The sequence below is a fragment of the Macrobrachium rosenbergii genome, chromosome 12, assembly GCF_040412425.1.
Source record: "Macrobrachium rosenbergii isolate ZJJX-2024 chromosome 12, ASM4041242v1, whole genome shotgun sequence".
Classification (NCBI taxonomy): domain Eukaryota; kingdom Metazoa; phylum Arthropoda; class Malacostraca; order Decapoda; family Palaemonidae; genus Macrobrachium; species Macrobrachium rosenbergii.
The window spans coordinates 70690320-70705831 of record NC_089752.1 but is presented as its reverse complement, the minus strand read 5'-3'; the positions used below and the strand labels follow the sequence as shown (position 1 = coordinate 70705831).

At 40.2% G+C, this 15512-nt stretch overlaps 1 protein-coding gene across 36 annotated transcripts in view; it reads right to left on the bottom strand.

The window, feature by feature from the left end:
* Positions 1-15512, bottom strand: part of LOC136843719 (RNA binding protein fox-1 homolog 1-like) — a 483433-nt gene that overhangs the window by 103369 nt on the left and 364552 nt on the right. For 12 of the 36 annotated variants that reach the window (XM_067112323.1, XM_067112324.1, XM_067112326.1 and 9 more), the window contains exon 1: positions 307-553. The exons of 20 other annotated variants lie outside the window; for them this stretch is intronic. In XM_067112323.1, coding sequence (XP_066968424.1) covers positions 307-402 — 96 coding nt within the window. In that variant the 5' untranslated portion in view covers positions 403-553. Of the gene's footprint in view, positions 1-306; positions 589-15512 lie in introns of those variants that run through there. 4 more of the 36 variants (XM_067112317.1, XM_067112314.1, XM_067112316.1 and 1 more) reach the window with 4 other exon arrangements.

Genomic DNA, 15512 nt, shown 5'->3' with positions numbered 1-15512 from the left:
TTCACTAATCGCAACGCAGAAAAGATTTCTTTCATGACTGAGCACACAAACAAAATCATGATGATAATAACTTTTACTTAAACCAAGGAAACTAGATCTCGAACTACTTAACGCCAGAGTAAGGGTGAGTAACTCCAGCCCTCAAATGAAACATTCTCTCGGACATTCAGTAGTCACCACCTTCAGAGCTCGTTTTTGGTGGTAGTCCTCGCTTTCATTGACCCTGTTAGAACACTTTCGCTTACACAGCTTCTTCCAGAAAGTAAAACTTCAAGCATACGATCACAAGCAACCCGACACACTAACCCTAGGGACGAAGCACCAGGGATAACGCATGGCCTCCGGAGATGGAGCCGCTGCGGTGGCTGTAGGATTAGACAAGAAGCTCAACACTTGGTTCATCTTAGACTAACACACGTGCACAGGATTCCGATAAATTGTCACAAATAACTGACATGAGAATGTTTAAATAAACCGGAATTACAGAAATCCTCAACCACCAGTAACAACAGTAGTTCTGAATGTCACAAGAAAGCCGCAGCCAGTACGAGAAGCAAGGCAACACTGCCCTTGAGCACTGATCCTCAACATCTGGTGGGTGCGGTTTTCCTCAAGGGCGGCAACTACAGCCCGGTTTCCACTTCACATTTTTCTGTTACGCTTCCTCCTATGCTCCTCCCCCTACATAGTTGAATCGGCATCAAAATATACGACAGTAGTTATGGATACGATGCTTATATTGGGAGCCCTGAGTGCCTAACCTTCAACGAAAACTCTTTAAAGGGTAACCTGACATCAGGATACTTCAGAGGCAACCAAACTCCTTCACTCGACGTCTGAAAATTGTGCGGCTGGAATCCTTGTCAAACGAAAAAGGCTGCTTCCTTTTTATTTTACCCACAGCGCTGAACCTGTGCTGAAATACAAATGCGTCTAAGCCAAACCTGGCCGAAAAACAATTTCGCAACCTAACGAGAACCTACTAAAGGAAAACAACAACATCTGCCATGATAATCTTTCCATGCCCTTGGTACGCTGTGGTATGTAGCAGCATTACCCACCCACCCACCCTTGCCCACCTAGCCACCCATCCAGAAGCGTTCGTGCAAAGTATCGAAGACCACGGAATAGGGGATGGGGGTGGGGGGCCATTCGTTGTGAGAATAGCTGGGGTAACGGGTGGGGAGGAAGGGAGGGAGGGAGGGAGGGAACAACAGTGGGGTTAAAGGGAGTGAGCACAGGCTGTTCTTGCCTGATGGTCGAGCTTAACCTTGATCTCCTCAAAGGAGGATAATAAACCTGTTTGAATTGGCAAGACGAAATTCTTCTCGTGGTCTCGTGTCCATCTTCGAGAGGAAAAAAGAGATTGCGTAATCAAGACATCACTATAAACCTTTAAACCTCAAACTCTAATTCAGAAAGGCGAAATCATTTTCACATACGAATTTCAACGCACGTGCATAACGACAACTCAACCTTCACTCTTGAAAGGAAGAGTAACGCCATGAGTCACAAAAATCAAGATTGGACTTGATCGATATACATACAAGTTATATGAATAAGAAAAAGCTCAACATTTGTATGGAGAGGGCAGCAATATGTGGGGAGATGTGAGCGAAGGAGCAACTCGATCGCACCTGACTGCAATGTACAATAAAGGCAACTAAGAGCCGGCGGCGGCGGCGGCGGCGGCAGCAGCAGCAGCAGCAGCAACTTCAGACGCAACAGCGCCACATTTACTCGTCCTTGGGTGTCCTCGCCAAACCTGGCTTCATCAACAGCCGCCAGCAGGAGTCAGTGGTATCGCAACTTCCCACAGGACTTGGACTGGATGCTCGAAATGAGACCCTGAATGACGATCAGGTCATTTTCTACGATGACAAATAACTAGCCTTTTGAAGGCAGGGCACCGTATTAGGTTTAGAAGTGACAAATGGAAACTATTTAGCTACGTCATGAAATTTTTCCTCGTCTTAAAGTGACTTCAGGATCCTAAGGGAAAAGACACAAAATCAGCTTAACGATTAAGGGAAATTTTAGTTAACACGTTAACCCGAGTCTATACAAGGTTGTCACTACAATGGGTTTACCTCAGAGTGAAGCTGTCCCATTCTTGGAACCTTTAGCAAAAGCTGGTCAAAAATTTGCAAAGTTGAAGTTCCCCTCATATTCACGAGCTGAAGCGCCCAGTGTACAATAGTTATCCGTATTAATGAACATTCACATGTACAGAACTATACTCGGCAAAACTCCTCCAGATGATTGCAGGATTTAATAATAAGTAACAGACACGCGCTCTCACCCAAACACGAAAACTACTGTAGTTAATATGGCTTCAATAACACCTTAAAAATTCTAGTGTGCTCATTTTGACAAGTCGATACAACTCATCACATTCACAAACACAAAAATACCTACAATGCTCGCTCGCAGGAGACAACTGAAGAGAAGGCTACGAAAGCCTCGCACACACGTGAAATGGTTCGAGAAAACAAAAAAATCCTTCACTACATCACACTGGAATGTCTTCATTACACTGTGCTGCAACATGAAGATTTTGTCAAGAATGAGTGGACGGGAGGTGTTAATGCCGCAGTAGCCACACGATCCACTTGCAGCCTGCATGCACGACATTTAACAAAAAATATTTAAATAGGCAGAAACATTTAATTCCCTTGTGCACATGGGCTACTGTACATGTAGGCTATACAAAAAAGACATTTCTTCCGTCTCTGGTGATTTCAAATGAACCGCAAAACTCTGAACGAACATTCAAAAAACGATCCCATTTGCATTAACACCCCAAAAGAAAAGAAAATTAGGACCCATATCACCTTATAAACCAAAGGACATAGATTTGAGAACTTCAACGGCATTTCAATGAGACAGAACTGACAATACACAATCTCTTAATGGTGATTTCGAGTGAAATATAAAATTTAGCCCAAATGCCAACCTGGTACCTATAACGTTATTCAGCGCTGAAAGGGAAACTGTGAGTAAAAAAGTTTTAAAAGTGTAACTGGGGCAAAGCCTCGCAGTTGCACTAAGAAACAATATTGTTAGGAGAGCGTGGGACGTAAGATGGAAAAAAGAGAATATGAACGGAGGGACACTGAAAGGAATGAAAGGGTTGCAGATAGGGGTCGATGGGATGATGCTGCAAAGAACCTTAAGTAATGCCTACAGTGCACCGCATGAGTTGCACTGATGGCACTAATCACACCCACCCACCTCCGCCTTAATGGTGATTTTAGAAAATGTAATCATTACAGAATTCCTTCACATCAACATTCAAGTAAAACAAAATAACTTTTCACTAAGTTCTTTTGAAAAAATAGAAAGTGCAAACAGCATTTCTCATATGTCTTAAATACTGAATGTTGTCAAGCAAATATACAGCTAACTACAACAAGAAAATAATGGAAATGACATTCAGCCTCTATGTTAAGGCTCGGGTAAAAAAAGTGATTAAAACCACTAAAAAACTCAAGATGTCTTTCACTTCAAGGAACACTGCATTTTCTATAGTGTCCACCAGATGCAAACACAGGGGAAGGACATCTCTGCTGTCTAATAACGATCTGCACAGAAAAATTAGAGATAATTTAATTTTCCTCTAATAAAAGGATACCATCTGCCTCCTTAGATAATAAAATGAACCTCTTCAAGAATTCACAAAAAATGTGATCTAGTGATAGCCGCAGTTTAAGTTCTAATACTGACAACATAATAAATGAGCCTTGAAAATGTAAACAGATGTCAACAGTAACAGAATCATTTTTATTAGTTGTGTGTACACATTTTTATCGAACTAGGGGAAAACCATGAGAGAGAGAGAGAGAGAGAGAGAGAGAGAGAGAGAGAGATGGTAACCACTGCAACACGGCAAATGTAGTTCCAAAAACTTTTGGAGGCATGCCAATGCAATGTGGTTTACCAGAGAGAACGCGAGAGGAGAAGCAACCCTTTCTGGCCGGAAGACCCTAGCGACTAAGCTAATCCATTAGCTGCAGCCACGAGCACAAGAAACATTATTGCAGCATAAGGTATATTACGAGAAACGTCGCCTACCTAGCTCTCAAACTAAAACAGGATTCTTCTTTTGCTGCAGGTGTAGAAAATACTGCTGTCTGCTGTATACTTTAACATCTCTCGCACGTGAGAGAGAGAGAGAGAGAGAGAGAGAGAGAGAGAGAGAGAGAGAGAGAGAGAGAGAGACTAGCTTATAGTAAAAACAGGTACTTATTCAAGTTGACTAAACTTTACAAAGGTAATAGATTTATTCATAAGATTTCTCAATAATTACCAATAATCTAAGGTTATTCTTAGGCCGGACAACGTCCTTTTCTAACAAAATAAAATGAATAAATTTATATTTAACTAATTTCTCTAAGTGAAACCATCACCAAAGCTTCTATGAACATCACAAAAAGATTTGTAATAAGCTTCCTCTGCAATTATCCAATAAGTGTTACAAATAGAGCAGGATTTCTTTGTCTTATTCGCTAGGAAAAATATTTTTTGCTCCTTGACTGAGGCCTAAAATGAGTCATACGATCACATGCATAAGCCTAAAAGAGCCAAACGAACATAAAAATGAATCACTTTCTACCCAATTCATCCAGACGGTGATGTATATATCATTTGTTGTTTTAAGAGAAGTTCGTTTTGGTAAAAAAAAAAAAATATATATATATATATATATATATATATATATATATATATATATATATATATATATATATATATATATATATATATATATATATATATTACCCTAACAAAGATTACTGATAGTTGGATATACTGTACATTACTGGATTGGATAACAAAATCTGATCACACACAGCTACGTTGGACAACTTAGCTAAATAGATTAGATCAGTGGTTAAAGAATGTCACTTTGCAGAAGGGCCCTCATTGTAAGAAATGCTGTTTAGGATGCAACATGAAATTTGGAAACGTTTGAAATATAAAAATAATTGGAAATTACTTCGTACAGCTTAACTTCATGCACGAAATTACGAAGGCCAAAAGTATTTTCAAGCATAAACTGGCGAAAACTAAGATGCACCGTTACATTCTCATGTTGAATGAAGCAAATTCAACTGCGTTTCAAGAAAAGCTAAAAGATTCCTTACTCTGGAGCATTTTGAAAAATTACATTTAACACTGGGAAGAATACATATATATTTCCCACCTAGCTCCTACCATACAAACACAGACACACAAACAACAGACAACGGTTGTGTGATGGATTCATGAACATATTTACACATGATAAACATCTCTTTTTCATAAGAGACGAAGGGCACGAAAAATTTTCACGATCGTAAACCAAGAACAAGCTTCTCCCGCCGGATCTGTGTACTGAGCAGAATATCCTTCAAAACCTGAATGTTCCTAAATCTACTCATCGTAGGTCCACAAAATCTTTTTTTTTTTTTTTTTACTAGGCTCGGTTTCGTATATATGATTACCGTCGCTAATAAGAGTACCCTGAGGCAAAATGGTTAAGCAAAGCATTTGGGTAAATATGCTAACTGTTTCCTCGTATTCAGGAATAAAGAACATAACTTGCGTGGTTATGCTATGCACGTCAACCCCAGACATATGTTAAGCCCATCATATAGTGTTCGTGCGCTCCTGAGTTTCCTGTACACTATGTACTTGGTCAGCTTATAATTTGGTTGTAGTTCTTCGTCTCCTTCAATCCGAGACTTTCCCGCTATATGATCCTACATTCCATCCTTGCCAACAATGGTTCTGTAGACCTGACCAAATCGCCCAACACACCTTTGCGTTCAACGCCATATCACCGTAATAACTTCCAACTTTTGCTTTTGAGTTCACATTTACTAGCTGTCAATAAATGAATACTTCCAACTCCTTTGTCTCGGAGATGCTGATAAACCCACTGTCCAATCTCTGGTCCCCATTTTCTGTTTTTTCGTGCATGCCCATGCGCTTCGAAATTGCATCTCCAACACTCAAGCCCTTTTCAAAACATATCAGTAAGGTTCTCTATTAGTATTCACTTCTACAAATCAACAGCCAACACTTTTCATCACCAACTGCGTATGCTCTGAAGGCATCCCGAACTAATTATCCTCCTCATCTCCAAACTAACTGTTACAATGCAATTCTTTTTTTTGGGGGGCAAGTTCACTACAACACTAGTAGTTCAACCAAGAGCGTTAAGCAACTTTGGGTCTGGTTAGTAACTGGATGGGGTAACAATGACAGACACCGTCGACATATATCCGTGGGGCAGTGCTTGGGGTTAGCAACCTCATCCCAAGGCCGAAAGCGCAGCACCTCCCACAGACAGCCCGCCGTAACATTCACAGGTATTTTCAACTCAAGTGGATAACATGCAAAACACAACAGCGTGAATGAAACCACTGCCACAAAGTTAACCCATTAAATAATCTTGTTTTAAACAAATAGAAACATCGATGACTACTTTTCTAGTAACGTAAGTGATGGTACAAATGAAAATCAAAATAACACACATTGAAAGACGTAATAAAGGTTCCATCATATTCTGTCTCTCTCTCTCTCTCTCTCTCTCTCTCTCTCTCTCTCTCTCTCTCTCTCTCTCTCTCTCTCTCTCTCTCTCTCTCTGACATACACACATGTATCTCTACCTATCTTTCTCTTATAGGCTATATATATATATATATATATATATATATATATATATATATATATATATATATATATATATATATATATATATATATATATATATATATATAGTGTATATATATATATACATATATACTGTATATATATCAACCACCTTCTTCATACAATTAAAATTAGCTCGAGTGTTAATAAACATGGTATAATAGAGATGGAGACGTCCGTGCATGTGGTAATCAGCCTTTCCTTTCCAAGAGTGGATATTATGTATTCGAGTGATGCCATATACTGCCTCCATCCGATCTTTCTCAAGGACAATAAACCAGATTTACACTTTTCTTTGTGATAAGTTGTACGGCGACCATGTATAAGTATATGTGCTGCAGGGCCAATTCCTTCACTGCCAAATCTACATGCATATCAGTAAGCGCAAGGCTCAAGGACAAGCCAACTTGGGGAAACTCTTATGTGTGTAGTTCAGTCATCGTTCCATGTCCAGAATATAAATTTCAACACACCTTTCTAAAGCCCCTCGACGACGTACCACCATTCCAAGCACACCGACCACATCTACGAAAGGAGGGGAAACTTACCCTAAATACCCAGCTATTCCCAATATTTTACAAATATTCATATTGCAACTTTCGGTAAACAAATCGATACTGTATTCCACAAAATCTGTTACAACAAACAATGGATAGAGAGAGAGAGAGAGAGAGAGAGAGAGAGAGAGAGAGAGAGAGAGAGAGAGAGAGAGAGAGAGAGAGAGAGAGCTCTACGGTATCCTCTCTGACAAAATCATCTGTTAACTGTGCGTGGGTGTGTGTATGAGTCAATCCCTCTTGGAAAAACATCAAGTAGGGATAAAATGATGGTAGAAAAAAATCAATTTGCCAAATATAAGTAAAGAAGAGAAGTGAGCAAGTGAGGGGAAGGAAGCATGGTTTTAGTGGCGAGGGCGGGGAGCTACGTCGATTGGGGAAGAGACAAACGATGGCGGATACAGTCTAGTAATCAAGCACTTCTCAAATTCGATTATTGCTTCTCAAAACATATTTCCTGTATTTTTCAATATTAACATAAGACACTCATTTCAAAAAATCTGGAAAAGTCACTTAAAACCGGTAAGCATCACATCAACATATGAGTGCGCAACTGCATATTTCACCCATATATATACATGGCCGTTTGCTTTTTAGACTGAGGTATGACTCAAAGGTAAAAAATAACCTTAATCACAGAGAGAGAGAGAGAGAGAGAGAGAGAGAGAGAGAGAGAGAGAGAGAGAAACCGCCACAAACTAATTCAACATGTCAACCTAAAATTGACGACATCTAACAATGTCCCAAAAAGGAAAGGAGCTGTGACGAACATGACAACAAGCTGAATATACATATTTTTGGGAGGAAGGGTTTAAAACATACAAAGTACGTCAGGTAAGTGTAATTTTCTTTCTTTCTGGGAATAACCGTTGTCGAAATACAGCGAAAAGGCATACAGAGTGCCCAATGGGCAAGGATAAGTACTAAACAACAAAACATGATCAAAGTCACCATGTGCCTTTCAGACGTTTCTGTGTGTGTGTGTGTGTGTGTGTGTGTGTGTGTGTGTGTGTGTGTGTGTGTGTGTGTGTGTGTGTGTGTGTGTGTGTGTGTGTGTGTGTGTGTGTGTAGAAGAATGGGCTCTAAATAACAACCTAACCATTCTCCATAGTGCAAAAGATAAACCATCTTTTATGAGCACAAGATGGAAGAGAGGATATAATCCTGACCTGGCATTTGTGTCATCTTGTCACTACCCAAACTTTGAAAAATCAGTCTGTGACCCAATTCCAAAATCTCAACACAGCCCTATTGCTGTTAACATAAGACCAGTTATCAGAGTTCTTGAGTCTAAACCTATACCATAAAGATTCAACTTCCGGAAATCAAAGTCGGAAATCAAAGTGAGAATATTTCACATCAGAGCTGGATGACAAGATAAATAACATCGAGCCAGAACCAGACAACTATGACATTTTCAAGAAACTTGTATGGACAGTGTCAAGGAAGCATATTCCAAGAGGAGGCAGAAATAATTATATCCCGTGTATCACAGACCAAGGTAAAGAAATTTACAAGGATTATACACATGTATACAATTTAGACCCGTTTGCCCAAGACACCATCGAACTAGGAGAGCTTTTGTTGGCCTCTGTAGCCAACGAGAAAAAGGAAAGATGGCAAGAACTGATAACGAGCACAGATATGACTCAGAACAGTAAGAAAGCATGGAAAACAATTAGTAAACTGAACTCGCATAAGAACACCCAAACACGAACAGCTGCAGTAACACCTAACGCAGTAGCAAAACAACTCTTACTTAATGGAAAGCCGTATAACAAAGAACGAGGATATCTCAAAGGAATGACGGATGAAATGAAACGTGTCATGAAGAACTTCTAGAAGCCATGAAACACCTTAAACCTGGAAAAGCTGCTGGGCTGGATGACAGCACATCCGAGATAATACTGCACTTTGGTAGCAACACTAAACCATGGGTAGTTGCACTCCTTAAGAACTGTGCAAAAACATTCCAGATCCCAAGAGCTAAAGTTGTAGCCTTACTAAAACCTGGAGAAGACCCAAAGATCCCTAAGAGCTATTGGCCAATATCTCTTCTCTGCATCTTATACAAACTGTATGAACGAATGATAATGGCCCGCATATCTCCCACAGTCGGAGAACAATTAACACCAGACCAGGCTGGCTTCAGGGCAGGAAGATCTTGCTGCTCTCAGGTACTTAGCCTCACTCAGTATACTGAGGATGGCTTTGAGCTTGGGAAAATCACAGGGGCAGTATTTGTTGACCTAACAGCAGCCTATGACACAGTGAACCACAGGTTGCTTCTCTTGAAACTTGCCAAAGCTATTTGCAACTCAAGCACTGTGCATATCATCCAGTCACTGGTGAGTAACAGACTTTCCTTTGTCGAAATGGGTGGCAGAAGCAGATGGCGAAAACAGAAAAACGGCCTCCCACAAGGGTCTGTGTTGGCCCCCTTGCTTTTCAACATCTATACCAACGATCAACCACAGTTTAGTGATATCCGTAGATTTATTCATGCAGATGATTTGCGCCTAGCCATCCAGTCAGATTCATTTACTATCATTGAAAGCAAATTATCAGATGCTTTGAAAGATCTTAATGAATACTACAAGCAAAACTTCCTAAATACCAACCCAGACAAAACACAGGTATGTGCTTTCCATCTTAAAAACTACCAGTCAAAAAGGGAGTTGAACATCTCATGGAATGATAAGAAACTGAAGAATGACAACTTCCTCGTCTATTTGGGTGTTACATTAGACCGAACACTATCTTTTAGGGAGCATGTAAGGAAAGTAAAGGAGAAGGTAGCTACCAGGAATAACCTTCTTAGCAAACTTGCCAATTCAGATTGGGGGACAAATCCTCAAACCCTAAGACAAACAGCTCTGGCACTCAACTACTCCACAGCCGAATACTGCTCACCAGTCTGGGAAAGATCATTTCATTCCTATAAAGTTGACGCCGAACTCAATCAAGCATGGAGCATAATTACTGGTACCTTAAAACCAACACCCCTTCCATAAGTGGGGTCTTGCCCCCTCTGCTGAGAGCCCATGTGGTCATTCCATCTAGACAATGGATCACATACTTAGTGGGTGTGAACATGGGCCAACCTGTACATATTTGGACCTCCACGAATGCAATCAGGCCGCTATGCAGTGGATACAATGTTGTCGCGATAAGATATGATGATGATGATTCCAGGAAGATAAGAATCTAACCAAAAGACAGAACGGGAAAATAAAATGGGGTGCTTCTTATATTGCGATACAACTAACAGTTTTACCGAGCTCATGACAGCATGCAAAAGACGACAAAAAAGTTAAACCAACGTCGTCAAAAGATGACCTTGTGCAACGAGAAGACACCGTGAGCTTCGATTAACAAAATGGTCTATTTTCCGCCCCTGAGCACCAGGTAAGGAAAAACAGCAACGAACTTCAAATGAGATAGAAGGGAACCTAACATTGAGTGAAGGCAAGAAAAGACAGGTAGCTCAAATATCTTGAGTGAAAATAAAAAGACACCAACAGATGAGAGAGAACTCAGTATCTTAAACCAGTTGCCACTGCGAACCCTAGCACCCTCCAACTAACAGAACACTCACTCTACTGGATCGATTCGGTCTTGTGCATTTTACCCCCAACTACAAGTGACCCGCGGACTCGAGCGAATTTATTCAGCCTGTTTTAACAAATGCTAGTGACACATAAAACACAGCAAAATTAAACATGAAAAAAATTAAACAGGAACTAAATCCCATTTCATAAGCCAACAGTATGCAGTACACATTTCTCAAGGGCATCAGTACAATATGTAGCATTAACTCACGCTATACTGACTGTAGCAATCGTTTTGAACTCTTAAATAAAATCTGCTTGACAGCTTATTTGTGATAATGTGCAAGTTCATCAAATGGGAAACCTAATATCAAGTTTGATAATACCAATTAGTTGGATGAACAAAAAACAAGTTACTGACATACAAAATGGTAGTAGTTGGAAAAAGTCTGACAAACAGAATGAGAATCAAGACCATATACCGCTTAACCGTGAATACGCAATGCATGTGTACCAACAAAACGTCCCTGAGAACAGAAGAAGCTGAGCACCGGATGTTCCTCAACCCAAAACCATTGTTCCTTCCTACGTTTAACCCCTTCCTCTCCTACTATCCTAACGTCCTCGGGGGTAGCCGAAAGCGAGTGGGGTTCTGTGCACGGCATAGTAATTTGCTTCGATGATTACTTCTCCTAATGACCCACTACCGTCTGTCATGGGTTCCTATCAGAGAGAGAGAGAGAGAGAGAGAGAGAGAGAGAGAGAGAGAGAGAGAGAGAGAGAGAACGTAAAATAAACTCTCATGTGTCCTAGTTTATTACCATTTAGATATAGTAGTTAATAATTATTTGATTAAATCCTTGAACGATGACTTGTAGTTTGATGCGCCGCAGTATAAATGGAACAGAAGTGCTGTATATATACATACTGTATACTACACAAGGAGAAACTGAAAACACTGAAAAGCCAAACATAGACTGTATCCAATTAAGTCTGTGACAAAGTAGACAATCAACTATAAATACCTTAAGAGATCACTTCTATTCCAAATAAAACAAGAAACACACTCTCTCTCTCTCTCTCTCTCTCTCTCTCTCTCTCTCTCTCTCTCTCTCTCTCTAATCAGTGAAATATCACCTCTTCAGCTAGCGTAGTAGGCTACTCAGGGGAAGCAACTGAAGAGCCGAGTCGAACGGGCTAAGTAATAATCTGTAATTTTCTACACATAATAGATTCATGGATATACAGCAACTAAAAGAAAATCTGTAATTTAACCATAAAAAGAGATTAAAAATAACACCAAATTCAATATTTATCGTCTATCATGAATAAACAAAGGTGGGAACACAAGAGGCAACAAAATAATACTAAGTATTTACACAAAAGCCATAAAACACGTGTGAGTATTTGCCAACAGACTGCAACTATTGTTTTTTTTTATTACCGAGGAGTTACCGGCGTAAAAGCAAGCACGGAAGATAAAAAAAATATACTGTGACCAATGTCATAAAAATGAGCAAATGAATCGCTTCTATTTGCAGAATAACAAAGAGCAGTAGCTGTTACTTATCAGTAATAATCACAGACATCAATTACAGGTCAATCAAATCCACATTACTGATACTAACATAGGCCAGGCTTAAAATAATGTTAACAGGAAAAAAATTTAGGCGAACTACATTATCTCAGCGGAGCGATGACACGAAAAATTAAAAACAAGACCTGCCGAGTTCTGATTTTGCACGGACACAAATGACAATAGTGGCTAAAAGAGTATATTCCAGTAACTGGTGCTGGCGAGGAGACAAACTCTAATGAAAACAATCACGAGCTTTCTCTTTCGCGCGACGCAACTTGAACACTCTAGGCATTCAGAGTACTTTCTTTGAAAATTGAAAAAGACCCAGTGAGTGCCTTTATGAATGCCGTGAAAAACCATCACTTTCCTGAACCTCCAACTTCAAAACAAATGAATCAACGCAAATTACGATTCTCTGACACACGAAAGAGCCCTCCCTGTCTAGCCACGTTCGTTCACACCAAAAAAAAAAAAATCCACCTTCACTAAAAATCGCCTGACCTGCCAGAATCCCCAGAAAAGGAATCATACCATAAGGGAAGAAAAGCTTACTGCGCTTCTATAGCGCAAAGTTCACTCATGAAAAACGGAAGCAGACACAGCTTTCATTCTGCGGTCAACAGATCGAACTAACTAACATGTAAATTGAAATGAGCCGTCGGACGGTGGTTAAACAAGACGTCACTGGGAAATATCAGGCACTTTCACCCTTTGCAGAATTCACTGTCACTATTTGCCACTGAAGTCCACTTCTCTACAGACTCTGCAAAGAAACATTCAGGTTGAACGAGGCTTCAAGGACATGCTTTCAAACGAAAAATTATAATAAACAAATAATCTGTCAAAATATTAATTTGCCTACAAAATAAGATCAGATTACTGAGACAGAATAATCCAGAAAAGAATCAAAACAAAGTTTTCACATAACTTCGTATAAAATCACAAAACTTAACCTCAAATGGCGAGAGAGAGAGAGAGAGAGAGAGAGAGAGAGAGAGAGAGAGAGAGAGAGAGAGAGAGAGAGAGAGAACGGCAACGACGCTAAACAAATGTTTTGATGAGACTTAATTTGCTGCACTAAGGTTCTCCTTACCTTCTCAGCACCTGGGAGGAATGAAGCTGTGACTGATACGCCATCTGAATTGTGTCTACACACACGTACAGACATTTGTGCATAAGCACACTGATTCGCATACCATTCAAGAAAAAGTGGAGAGAGAGAGAGAGAGAGAGAGAGAGAGAGAGAGAGAGAGAGAGAGAGAGAGAGAGAGAGAGAGAGAGAGAGAGAGACTTAAAAGTTTTCTTTCACAAGATACATTACAAAAGAAAACGCAAAGAAGACAATACAATACAAAATTGTCGCCGGAGACATCTATCTATAAGGAAATAGCCAAAAGTTCACGAAGTGTGCAGAGAATAACCCAGCTGCAAGTCCTAGCGCCTGCCTGTAGTTTTGGAAGGCGGAGAGAGAGCAATGAAATCCAATCGGACCCCAAAGAACATCGAGGAGTAAGACGCGTACAAGAGTCGGCCCGGTGTGTCACAGTCCGCATGGTAAGTCTTTACCTATCCTGCTGCACACACTACGATATCGACATTTATTACAAGTTGCTTTGTAATCAATAGCGAGAAGGGTGCACGCACTCACCCAAGCCAGCTATATAAAGTTCCAGTTTCACACGAGGCAATACAATCGTAATGAGCTGCTGTCATGCAACATGCGGGGGACGTGAGGGAGGGACATCTCTATAACCGGCGGGAGTTAAAAGTCCCAACTCATACCCACAGGCACCCCACCTACAACTGTCTGCACTTGAAATATGCATGTTTCACTCACTGCTGATTCACAACTCGTCACGCACTTTAATCAATATCAGTCATAAAATTTTCCAGACATCTACCGTGTGTGTGTGTATGTATGTATGTATGTATGTACGTATGTATGTATGTATGTGCGTGTGTTCAGCGCGCGGGCGCGCGTGTTTAATACACACCCCAGTAACATTGTTCAAATTCCGAATACCAATTTAATCAATACCGATGACTAAGTCATGTTAAAGCCCAACACGTGCATGCTTTGCAAACGACGCTATGCCTCTAGGTAACAATGGCGGACATTACTGACAAAAGCCTAATACCAAGGGAAAACTCGAGACCTGTTCTACAAACCGGAAACTAAAAGAATATAAACAATAACAATTTACGGTGAATATCAATCAAAGCATGATCTAGTTATGAGCGAATACATCTATGCTTCTCATCAGAGAGTGCAATGAGTCTAAATGTTTTACATGAAAGGGGACTGTATCAATAGTTCTGTAAATGTTAGCAAATGTTTTGCAAATTACAAAATACCTAAAACTTCTTCAGTTGATGATAGATTACCAGCTGCACATACTCTCTGAAAGTTGACAATTTTTGTAACAAAAGTCATAATAACACAATGAAGGCACCGGCATGATTCCTTCTACTCATGGTCTTTTTGGAAGGTAACACCAAAAATATAGTAACTGGTGTGCAAAGCTCATGGCTGCGCAGGGAGCGCGCGCGTCGTCACTCATTTCCGTGGTAATAAATTGGAAATGGCACCACTGGTTGCGAGTACTGGTACGTGTGTGTGTGTGTGTGTGTGTGTGTGTGTGTGTGTGTGTGTGTGTGTGTGTGTGTGTGTGTGTGTGTGTGTGTGAGAGAGAGAGAGAGAGAGAGAGAGAGAGAGAGAGAGAGAGAGAGAGAGAGAGAGAGAGAGAGAGAGAGGAAAACCCATGTAGAGACTTGGGATATGATTTCATTCAAACTGTGAGCAGTACGATGTGACCAATATTTTACAAAATTACATTCATGTTTCGCCTCAATACAACTCACTGATATTATAGAGATAATATGCATTATAATCGTTATACTTTGGCCACGAACGGTATCCATAACATAACATTACGGTGTACACAATTTATGACCTGAGATTCTGTTACTTTTCAGCGGCCGGCGAGAGCTGCAAGACCTGACAAGGGTTGAATTAGATTAAGAAATTCATTTAACACTTTTACGTGAAAGTTCGAGAATCAAACTCAAAATGAGCATACAGAAAGAATTAAATCATGATGTTCAAAGAAAAAAAAACAAAAATTTAGC